The 12,022-nt window shown below is 53.2% G+C and overlaps 1 protein-coding gene across 1 annotated transcript in view; it reads right to left on the bottom strand.

Moving 5' to 3' along the window:
- Window positions 1–1,043: 1,043 nt before the first annotated feature.
- Window positions 1,044–12,022, bottom strand: part of TFCP2L1 (transcription factor CP2 like 1) — a 115,723-nt gene continuing 104,744 nt past the window's right edge. The window contains exons 11-15 of the mRNA XM_021706202.1: window positions 9,794–9,884; window positions 8,679–8,782; window positions 7,212–7,354; window positions 2,248–2,299; window positions 1,044–1,090 (exon numbers count right to left, since the gene is read on the bottom strand). Coding sequence (XP_021561877.1) covers window positions 1,044–1,090; window positions 2,248–2,299; window positions 7,212–7,354; window positions 8,679–8,782; window positions 9,794–9,884 — 437 coding nt within the window. The remainder of the gene's footprint in view (window positions 1,091–2,247; window positions 2,300–7,211; window positions 7,355–8,678; window positions 8,783–9,793; window positions 9,885–12,022) is intronic.

The raw sequence follows: 12,022 nt of genomic DNA, 5'->3' as shown, positions 1-12,022 counted from the left end.
CCAATAGAGGCAAAACCCTAAACATACATATCATGCACGTGGAAAAAAAGGAGACCCCGCAGAAAATACAATGTCCCTAGGAAACTTGACACCAAGGTCTTCTCTAAATGAGCCTTTTTTTGAAGTCCATCCAAGAGGGCCTGGTATTATGATGGTCAAGGTCATCTGATAATATAATGGAATGCTCATTTCCTAGTTCTCTTTATCCCTGATTGCTTAGAAAGTAAGATTAGACTCCTGTAACTCAAGGTGAATCATTTTGTTTTCATCCCGTTTCTAGTCACGTGAATGAATGTACCTGAAAAATCGTCTATGCCCACCCCCACCACCCACAGAGGGCCTCGGGACGAGCATCTGTGAGAAGGGCCCTGGAGACACTGTGGTGTCCGCCGTGCCAAGGCAGAGCCCTGAGCACATCTGCAGGTTTTGCAGCAACAGATCCTAGGAAGCAAGGTGAGACAGGAGACCCAGAATAACCCCTCTCCCACCAGTTCATCCAAGAGCAGAAAACACGGATGCTCACCATGGTCACTGAGGAGGGAAGCAAACGTGAAAATGGGAGGATGGGGCAAACAGTTCCCAAGGAGACGACAGTGCCAGTCAGGAGTCAGCTCCCAAAGGAGGGAAAGGTGCAGAGGGAGGCAGAGCCTTGTCCGGAGGTGGGAGGGTGGCCAGAAGGGACCAGTAAAGGTGGCACCGAGATACGAGATACTCAGTGAGCCTCCAACAAAAGGGCAAGAGGTTCAGAGAAGATGCCCCCACTGTCTGCCTCTCTAGAATGCCAGGGTTGGACCCGTGAAAAAGAACAAGGAAATCACTGGAAAGCTGCAGACCCAGAGGAAGGGAAAGGAGCCATTGGCTTTCTGCAAGCCAGACTGTGCCCGTGGGTTTCTGCTGGTGCATGGTCTGCAGCTCTCATAGAGGGCCGGGGCCCTCCTGACCTCAGCTTGCCTGGAGAGGCCGCAGATTACAGTGGGGCGATTTCTACATCCAAGGGGGTCCACGGGCCGGGAGGTGGAGGCAGGTGCATGTCCTAATCCTGCTCAGAATCCACATTTCAGGATGATGTGGTAGCCATCATTGCTCTCAGCTGCAAGAGAGAAACACCGGGTATACTGCACAGGAAGTTAAGGCACAGTGCCACAGTACTGGGGCGCCCCGAAAGGCGTGGCACTGGGGTATCAGTAGGGACCACTGAGATGCGGCCGTGTAAAGCAAAGCGCACTGACAGAAGCAGGGATTGCCACACATGCCTTGGCATCTGCCTCGCTTGGTGTCTTTTGGACAATGGGTCTTTCCGCCATAGCCCTGGGCCCAAGGACGAAAGGACCTATGTCAGAGGAGACTTTGGACAGATTTTGGTTCTTGGTGTTATGAGTGCCATGCCCTAAAGCCACTCATTGACCGATCCACAGAACAAAGGAGACAGTGGCCTTGTCTCAGTTCAGGGCCTATGAGCTGGTCAGAGGGCTTTCGTTCTGACAGCCATACACACACCTGCCCAGTCCAAGGAAGGTCACAGCATGCCCTCCTCTGCCTTCTCCAAATAAATTCATGACCCAGGCCCCCAAGCTCTTTCTCAGCAGAGCGCTGTCAGGTGGGGGCCCTCGTCGCCCCCTATTCCTGACCCACTCTGCCTGCAGACCCAGCTGCCACATTCCAGGTTGGATCTTCCTGGAGACCCTCCAGGAAAAGTGAAACACATCTTGCTTCTACTCAACATGGACTTCACGGTGAAAAAACTACCCTTTTATTTTTTTGAGTCAGAATCTCATTCTGTTGCCCAGGCTGGAGTGCAGGGGCACGCTCACAGCCACTGCAGCCTCGAACTGCTGGACTCAGATGCTCCTTCAGCCTCAGCCTTCCAAGTAGCTGGAACTACAGGCACGTGCCACCAAGCCTGGCTAATTTTTTGGATTTATTATAAAGGTGAGGTCTTGCCAAGTTGCCCAGCTGGTCTTGAACCCTTGAGCTAAGGCAGTCCTCTCGCCTCCACCTTCCAAAGGATTACAGGTGAGAGCTACTGTGCTCGGATACAAACTGCCCTTTTGGAAGTTACTTTGGGGCCAATCTCACTGTTTCCAGCATTTCTAAGGCGAGGCATCACAGGAACGTTGTGTTTTCGTATTCCCAAAGGCTTTTCCTGGGTAAGCATTTTTAGGAGGGGTCCACCCTGCCGCTGCTTGCCCCCACCTCCCACTACCCTGATGGAACCAGCCAAAGGGGGAAAGAGGAGAGGGCTCTCACCTTTAATTGTGCTGAGGACAAAACAAGATTCATCTTGGAAATTCTGCACCATCTGAAAGGCAAAAGAGAAAATGTTCCCCTAACCTAATATAGGAAGGCTCGGTGACTCAGAGGCCAGCCGTGCACAGCTGCAGAAACAACATCCTCTCACGGCGTCTACAAATGAAGGAGCAGGGTTCTGCTACAACATTCACTGAAAAACGGCAATACAGAATCGAAGTGTGACACGACTGCCATTTTAAAAAGCAGGAACCTGAACAAAAAAGATGGAGAGAGGCCTGGAAGGAAATCAAGATGCTGCCATTTGGGCCGGATGCAGTGGCTCACACCTATAGCCCCAGCACTTTGAGAGGCTGAGGTGGGAAGAATGCTTGAGCCCAGGAGTCGGAGATCAGCCTGGGCAACATAGCATGAGACCTCATCTCTAAAAAATAACAATAAGAAAAAAAAATCAGGCGGTCACAGTGGTGGGCAAGCCTGTGGCTACTCGGGAGGCTGAAGCTAGAGGATCGCTTATGCCCAGGAGTTCGAGGCTGCAGTGAGCTGTGACCGTGCCACTGCGCTCCAGCCTGGGTGACAGGTGAAACCTTGACCAAAAACAACAACAAAAAAAGCTGTTACCATTTAATATGGGACTGTGGTTTGTTTGTGTTGGTTTTGCTTTTTCCTAGTCATTGAGTCTTCTAGCCCCAGTGACGGACACATTATAGGAACGTGTATGTGTACAATAGCAACATTTAAAAAAACTAAGTGAAATATTTTGTAAAACAGAACCCTTGTTAATTGGTAGTGATCTGCACATTGGTGTCCCATGAGGACAAAATATAGAGGAGGGTTCACTCCCTGTGTCTGCAACTTGGCAGGAAACTAACGACCCACAAGTCACCTCTCCAGGGTTCCCACTTTAATCAACCACCCTTTAATCAACCACCCAGGAACCTCAGACAAGTCAACCTTTTCCCTTCCTGTCTCCATGCCCTATTTGTAAAATGGGACCGTTTTAATGATTAAAAAATATATAGGCCGGGTATGGTGGCTCAAGCCTGTTATCCCAGCACTTTGAGAGGCAGAGGCGAGAGACTTGCCTGAGGCCAGGGGTTCAAGACCAGCCTGAGCAACTTGGTGAGACCTCGCCTCTACGATAAATAAATAAATAAATAAGCTGGGCGGGACAGCGCATGCCTGTAGTTCCAGCTCCTTGGCAGGCTGAGGCAGAAGGATGGCCTAAGCCCAGCAGGTCGAGGCTGCGGTGGCCATAAGAGTGCCACTGCACTCCAGCCCAGGTGACACAGTGAGACTCCAACTAGAAAAATAGAAAGTAAATTTAAAAATACACACACACACACACACACACACACACACACATATCCAGGATATAGAGCAATGGGAATTGGCATTCACTACTGGTGGGTATGTAAATCTTTTTCTTACATCCACCTATTCTGTAGTGAAGTCTGGTTTTTTAGTGAACCTATAGCCCGAATAGTGAACGCAGTATCCCTTAGGTAATTTTTCCTTTTGTAAAATTTTATCTATTTATTTTTTTGAGTCGGAGTCTCACTCTGTCGCCCAGGCTGGAGTACAGTGGCACGCTCACGGCCACTGCAACTGGAACCACAGGTATATGCCACCATGCCTGGCTGATGTTTTGATTTATTGTAGAGACGAGGTCTCACCATGTTGCTCAGACTGGTCTCGAACCCCTGAGCTCAGGTAATCCTGTCACCTCCGCCTCCCAAATACTGGGATTACAGGCGTGAGCCACTGCACCTGGCTTTTTTTTTTTTTGAGTCAGAATCTCACCCTATCACCCAGGATGGAGTGCAAGTGGCAGGCTCACGACCACCGCAGCCCACTGGGCTCAGGTGATCCTACAGCCTCAGCTTCCCAAATAGCTGGAACCACAGGAGCATGCCACCATGCCCGGCTAATTTTTTGATTTATTGTAAAGATGAGGTCTCGCCAAGTTGCCCAGGCTGGTCTCGAACCCCCGACTCAGGCAATCCTCTTGCCTCTGACTCCCAAAGTGTTGGGATTATAGGCATGAGCCAACGTACCCGGCCTACAAATTCATATGAGGTGGGAGGGGGGTAGTTCTGAAACGAGCCCACAAAGGGGCTTGTAACATAACATTCTAGTTCCCTGAGTACAAGTCCATAGGTACTTTGATGATTCTTTAAACTGCACACGAGTGTACTCTATGCATATGTATAGAGTACATATGTATATGTATGCCATATTTCACAATATACACTTAAAGAATGTATATATATTTTTTGAGTTGGAGTCTCACTCTGTCACCCAGCCTGGAGTGCAGTGGCCGCTCCTGGCCACTGCAGCCTCGAACTGCTGGGCTCTGGCGATCCTTCTGCCTCAGCCTTCCAAGGAGCTGGAACTACAGGCGTGTGCTACCACACCCGGCTAATTTTTGATTTATTGTAGAAATGAGGTCACACCAAGTTGCCTGGGCGGGTCTCAAACTCGTGGGCTCAGGCAATCCACTCACCTCGGCCTCCCAAAGCGCGGGATTACAGGCTGAGCCACCGAGCCCGGCTTAAGAATATTTTTAAAGATTTAAACACACAGCACACACACTAGCCAGCCAACATGACAGCAAAACCCCTTTCCACACTGAAACGCTGCCGTCCGCGTTTTATGGTCTGCTCTGGATTACTGCCTCACAAGCCCCTCCACCTGTCGACCCTGCCCCTCCCCATGGCGCCTAACGACGCGTGAAGTACACTGACTCTACACTGCTGGCCTGCACCATCCAGGCCTCTCGGCAGCCCCGCCGCCTGGGCATGCAGAGCCCGAAGCAGAGCCCACACGGGCTTAATCAGTAACTCCCTTGTTTAATGAAGTGCCCTTGCACCCCGGGGGCCGGCTCTGCGCCTGGCCGGGCTGCCTCCAGCACTCGGGCAATTCCGAGCCAAAGGTTTCCGATTGATTTGGGGTTCAGAGGCAAGGAGACTCTGGGGAATAAGAATCGCCTGCTTAGTCTGAGCTCTGTTCTCTGCTTCACTTGCTTAACTGCCTACTCTTGAGGGCACAGGTCAACTGGGGAAGGAACTTCCTTTAGGGACCCGCCAGATGTGAAGGACCCCCACGCTCTTGGCGTTGTCGGCTCCAAAGGAGATTCATTTTGAAATGCGAAGTGACAAGCCTTCTGTGCCACCGCAACCACCATGGCTCGGGCACGTTCACCTTCCTAATCAACTCTGAAGTCAGCTCCCAGGTCAGGAACTCCGGGCTTCATTTTCCTTATCCATAAAACAGGGGCACAAAAATAGCCGCATGGGATCTGCATGTGATGATATAAAAGGACTTCTGAATTGGTGGCAAAAATAGCAAGTTGCAGATCAACATACAGCTGGATATCTGCTGTGTTTTAAAATCCCACACCTCCACACAGAAACGCACACAAAAAATTGCCGGGCGTATTCCCATCACACCTGACATCAACTCCCCTACGAGAAAAGAGTGGGGAAGACCAAGGTTTTCCACATTTGCCTTCTGTTACACTATGTTGCTCAACTGCTTATACTAATTAAGAATTACTTTTTAATTAAGAAGGCAGGAAAAATCTACCCCGCCGACCTCCACGACAGAGATGAAATGACCATGAACATAAACAGGTTCTGGCAGCTGGCAATGACAAGGGGCAACAGGACTAATACCAACAACAACTTAGGAAATGCACAGACCCTTAAAGGCCTTGCATGTCACACATCCCCAGTCTAAAAGGATCTCTCCACCATGTGCTCCCCCAAATAAAAAAGGACCAGCTCCATGACAAGATCCTCCACTTATTTAGCGTGCCCTGGTATTGTTGTTTCATTTCGTCCTTACTGCAATCTGATGAGTATACTCATGCCCGTTTTGTGGATGTAGAAACTGAGAGGCAGAGAGGTTAAGTAAACTCGCCCAAGGTCGCTTGGCTGAAAGAGGCAGCTCTGAGTGGGAACCAGTCCAATCCCAAAGCCCACCTGTTCTCTGCTTTTCCCAGCCCCCGTTCCTCTCCCCAGTTTCCCCGGTAATTCTCTCTTCGGGATTTCAGAGTCCCCAGAACTGGCTTAGAATCTGCTAGGAGCTGAGCTGGGTGATCGGGGGCTCAGCCCTGCTCCTGCCAGCACAGCTCTGCTACACTTCAGGAGGGGCTGGGCATCCTGCAGGCTCGGGGCCTGGGCTCTGCAGCTGGCTACCAGCTATGACACCTGGGCAACTACTCAGCTTCAGTGCTCCAGTTTCCTATCCGTGAAACAGATAAATGACACCTCCACGGGGGCCGTCAGGATTAAATGAGTTGCCATGCGTACACTTAAAACGGTAGCCAGGATACCGTAAGTGCTCGATAAATGCTGGTGCTTGTTACTGTTACTGTTAGGGGAAGGAATCCAGGATAGAACAGACTTAAAAGCCTCTGTGCTACAATGTGCAAGTAATGCCCAACCTTGCCGGCAAGCCTATACAATACCCCTCTCAGCCACGCCTGGGATCGGCTCACCAGGGGGCACAACCCTGGAGCCTTCTGCCAGCAGCTGCTTGTGCCCAGGGAGGCTGTGGCACCTTCACCGCTCAGCAAAAGCCACTGCTCTCCTCTCCATCACCTCCCTCCCATCCATCTCGTCTCTCCCTGGGGCCTGCCACCCACCCTAGGGAAGTGCCCTTCTCTTGACCTCCACAGCCCTCTCTGCAAGCATCTTGGGGGAGGGTGGAGTCTGTGCTTGGCTGCGGCATGCCGCCTGGCCAAGAGAGGGGTGTGGAGTGGCTACTCAGCAGCCACTGAGACCTGGACGTGGCCTCAGAACCTTCCCCGGCAGATCCAGACAGCCGAGAGCAGGTGGCACACAGACGAACCCCTCACCGTCTCCATGCCCCCAGGGTACGTTTCTGGCACAGGGGTACCAAAGCGCCTCCCGAGGCCCAGAGCCCAGAGCCAGGGCAGACCGGGCAGCAGCCCTCACCTCGTTGCTCACCACCACGTGGATGCCCGTGGGGCCCTGCCGGTAGACTCGGTGGATGTGCTGGGGGGAGATGCTGTACAGGTTGGCAATCTTCTCGATCAGCTCCAAGGCGGTCAGCTCTTCCAGGAAGATGGCGTGGTACACTGGAGGGGGAATGAGCCCTGCTTTCCAAGTGGCCACTGATTCAGCGCGAGCCCGCCTCTGTCCGTCCACCCCACCCTGAGAAAGCCACAACTCGGCTGTGAGGAGGCTCGTGCCCAGAGCAACTGGTTCTTGGCTCCTTTCGGTCTCTTCTGTGAAATGCGGAGATTTCTAGACCCACCCCGGACCTGAGGACACCAGCTGGGGTGGAGAGAATATCAGGTGACTCTGACGTGCGGCTAGATGTGCACCCGCTTCAGGAGGGAGTCCCTTTTCCACTCTTTCCGGCTTGAGTGGGCCCCGGGACGGCTCTGGATGGCCAAGAATGAACGCGAAGGAGGGCTGCTGGTTGGCAGCAGAAAGAACAAGCGTGCTCCTGACCCCTCTCCGCGACACAGACCATGCTCCGTTGGAGCTGGGACCCTAAAGGGAGAAGGGGGGACACCAGGAGGGCACCGTGTTGTCAGCAAGTCGGACGATACCTCAGTGGCAACGCTGACACCTGGAGACACTCCCTCGGACAAAACCCACATCAGCCGGGCGGGAGCAAACTCTATGGGCGACCCAGGGTGGGTGACTCGGTTTTAAGGGGCTTCGAGTTCTCAAAAGTGAACATTGGATTAAATTCAAGGTTCCCAAACTTCTCCCTCAACTGAGGAAGCTTTGGTTCAAATACACCTGACCCGAGGCCCGGTATTTTAAAAGCAGGCACTCGGGGTGGCTCTCGGTGGACTGGGTGGCATGAGCCAAGGAGTCCCAGACCCTTGATCTGCATGTCAAACAGGCCCGTGCCATCCAGAGAATGTGCTCCCTGCCCAACGTTCCTTCCACCGGGCCTCTTTTCCAAGACGCCCTTCGGCACGGCATTGTGACTGTGCTTCTTCCTTTCTGTCTTTCAAAGCCAGCTCCGCTTGCTCTGACTCCACTCATCCTCACACAAACCCATGCTGCTGGCAAAAAGAACTCCAAGGATCCTGGGCCGTGCCCCTGAGCTCTTCACACCTCCTCATCAGGAGCCGCGGAGGAGCAGCTTGGAGACACAAGAGGCTGAGGAGAGGGGATCCCGGGCTGAAATCCTGACACCTTCCCAAGCCTCGGCTGTGCCCGGGGGCAGTGCCCACACCGCAGGGCCGCCATGAGGTTAAACCACATGGAACCCTGGCACCAGGCCAGGTACGCGCAGCTGGCTGCCCCTTCCACACACATAGCCATCCAGGAGACTCGGTCTGTCCTTACAGCAGACAGCCTGCACATTCAGAGCCTGGGCCAGGGACGTGAAGCCAGGCATTCGGGTCCTGGCGCTGCCCGCCCCCCAACCCAACTCACCACACAGGCTGCTGTCCCCACCACCCTCCCGCTTCTGCTGCAGGGGTGCTCGGTTCTGCTCCAGCTCCTGACAGACGTAAATGGTCATCTTCGGTCTCACATTCCTGGCGGGAGGGGAGAAAATAGATAGCGGGTGTGCTGGCCCAAGCGCCGCTGCTCCAGAATGTTCCGGGATGGAAATAGCAGTGGGCAGAACTCAGGATGGAAGAAAGACAGTGGCGGGGACGTGGAACGCCTCTCCTAGGTGGGAGGATTGCCTGGAGGTGGGGGAGGGGAGCAACACACGACCCCTCCCAGGTCGCTGTCTCTGGCTGACTCCACGCCAGGCACATTTTCAGAACTTTACAGGTGCAAGTCGCGTCCATCCGCACGCAACCTGTGAAGGAGCGAGGACCACTGCCCTCGTGTTACGGACGAGGACACGGAGGCTCATGGGGTGGAGGGGCAGGGCTTTCCCCCATAGGAGAGGCAGATCTGGGGCTCACACCCCTCTCCCCCTCTCACTCTAATACCGTGCTGCCCATGGGTGGCTAGTAAAACTCAGGTTCACTGATGTTAAATAAAATCTAAAACTCGGTTTGCCCGTCGCATTAGCCTCGGTGGAGTGCTCCAGGGCTACACGTGGCCGTTGGCTCCCACAGCGGACGTCGTGGCTGTGGAACATTTCCACCATGGCAGGAAGGGCTGCAGGACCGCACTGCTCGGGAGTGCATGCCCTGAGACCCATGCACAGCGAAGACTGACGGGGCCCAGTCCAAGGCTCCTCTCAGGGAAGAGGCAGCTTGGAGCCCAGGAACACGCGAGCATCTGAGAACCTGGACAAGCAACTACGGACAAAGAAGAGGGGAGAACCCCCGGCAGGGTCTGCCGCAGCGTCTGTGTGGGCTGCATCTCCTGTCACAACGTCTACTCTCCCGCCCCACCATAGCGGTGCTCCTCTTATCACATCGTCTCTTGTACCCGCCCCCACACTCTTAGAAGGACCCTGCCTGAGGATACCTCCCATCCCTTTGAGCCAGACCCCCCCGCCGTCTAAAAGGTTGGGATAGAGGTTTCTTGCAATACACGACCAGGCAACAGATTCTGGCTGGCTTTACAGAGAAACCAACACCCACCGGCCTTTGATGGCATTGAAGAGACGGATCCCATCCGCAGGACCACAGATCTGGACCAAATCATCTCGGGACATCTTCAGCAAGTCGGCACCTAGGCAGGAAAATGGGGATACCTGTTGGGAGGGAGCACAGAGAAAAAGGCTCCTTCTCCAAGCACCCGCAATCTCCATAGTATTGGGGTGGGGAGCAGGGGAGAGCCAGCCTCAACCTCATTGAGCACCATACATTTCTTAGACAGAGAAATTGCAAAGAACTAAACAGCATCAGATCACAGCCCAGGAGATGTCAGTACTCACAAAAGTGAGATCAGAAGCCAATGGGTCCTCACTGCCAGCCCCTGCCTCTTCACTTTTATTTTGTTTGAGTCAGGGTCTTCCCTGGAGTGCAGTGGCATGATCACGGCTCACCACAGCCTCAGCCTCCTGGGCTCAGGCACTCCTTCTGCCTTAGCTTCCAAAGTGGCTGCAAACACATGCTCACTCATAGCACCAAGTTAATTTTTTAATTATTTTTTGTAGAGAAGAGGTCCTACTATGTTGCCCAGGCTGGTCTCAAACTCCCAGGCTCAAGCAATCCTCCCATCTTGGCCTTCCAGAGTGCTGGGATTACAGGCATGATCCAGCGCACCCAGACACCTCCTCACTTTTCATTGGCATATAATCTCTGTGCACAGATTTCATCGGCATGTGGCACTGGTTACATGTGCATCTCTTAGCATACAGAATTAGAGGGCTTGCTGGATGCTGATATTCTGAACACACTTGGGTACCTAGCACCCAGGTCAAAGGGCAGAATGTTTCCTACACTTCTGGGAACTGCTATCCTGACTTCTTTCAGTGCAGACAAGTTCCACGTGCTCTCAGAAGTATATGGAATGGCAAGCACTCTTCTGGGTCTGGGTTGCCTTTCTCCAAATCATGTTTCAGGGCTTGTTTATGTCGATGTAGTTATAGCTAGTACTATCTATTATCCATTTTGTGAGTATGCTACAGTTCATGTATCCACTCTCTGGATTGGCACTGGGAGTCCAGGGCTGTTATGAATGGGCTCTCTGAACATCTTGGACTTCTTCGGTCAACACAACTGTGGCACGTCTGCTGGGTCTAGCCCTGGAAGGGTCAGCGTGAGTTTAGCTCTGGCAGATACTCCCAACAGTTTCCAAAGCATCCCAGTCACCTACAGTCCCAACAGCATGTGAGGACTGGCCCACATTTAAAGGAACACAGGGAGGCAGCTATCTCAGGGGGACAGAGGCGAATGGTGGGTTAAGAAGTGAGCAGTGTGAGGCCTGTCCTTCCTCAAAGCCCAGAACTCCCAGAGGGCCTGGAGCCCTCATGGACTCTCCAAGGTACAAGCAAGTTACCAGCCTCTGCTGAAAACCTGCCCAAGACCACGATTCCCATCCCTTCCTCCTGCCATGGTAGGATACAGTTTTAGGTGTGATTCCATGGGCACAATGGTTTGCTTTCCACTGGGAGGAAAATCCAAAGTCTGTCCACTGTTCTACCAGGAAGCTCGACCTGTCTGTGTCCCTCCCTCAATGCCTCTCTGACCTCACCTCCCCCCGGGTCCACTCCACCCCAATCACCTGGGTCCTCTGTTCTATGACCACACCAGGCAGGTGCCCACCCTGCGTCTAACCACTCAATGTTAGACCACAGCTGGCCCTCACCCGCCTTTCTCAGAATAGTCCAGGTCAGGGTCCTCCTCCAATCGCCCCCTCTGATCACAGACGGGTCACAGTGCACTGAAGTGGGCGGTTTATACATCTGCCATCACTCAATGCTGCATGCTCCCAAGGAAAGGGTCACTGTCTGACCCTTCTTGTACCCTCCACCCCAACACCAAGAGGGCTTTCAGCAACACGGAGACGGAAGACGCATGGATGCTGCTTTTCTTCCACTGCCAAGGTATTGCTGGAAGCCACTCCTCCAGTGTAGGCCAAGCCTTTCCTCTGTCGCTCTGGCTCGACTCTACCTGATAGCAAGGCTTCATGCTTGCTCACCCTTGCTCAGCCCATCAGGAAGGGTTTCAAAACCTCTTAAAGAGAGAAGAACCAGCCGGACTCGGTGGCTCAGCCTGTAATCCCACGCCTTTGGGAGGCTGAGGTGAGTGGATTGCCTGAGCCCGCGGGTTCGAGACCCACCTGGGCGGCAAGACCTCATCTCTACAATAAATCAAAAAATCAGCTGGGCGTGGTAGCGCATGCCTGTAATTCCAGCTACTTGG

Source organism: Carlito syrichta, unplaced genomic scaffold (assembly GCF_000164805.1).
Source record: "Carlito syrichta isolate Samal-C Ts95f unplaced genomic scaffold, Tarsius_syrichta-2.0.1 Scaffold115637, whole genome shotgun sequence".
In the NCBI taxonomy this organism is placed as follows: Eukaryota; Metazoa; Chordata; class Mammalia; order Primates; family Tarsiidae; genus Carlito; species Carlito syrichta.
The sequence above is the reverse complement of the archived record's forward strand: the minus strand, read 5'-3'. Positions and strand labels throughout refer to the sequence as shown.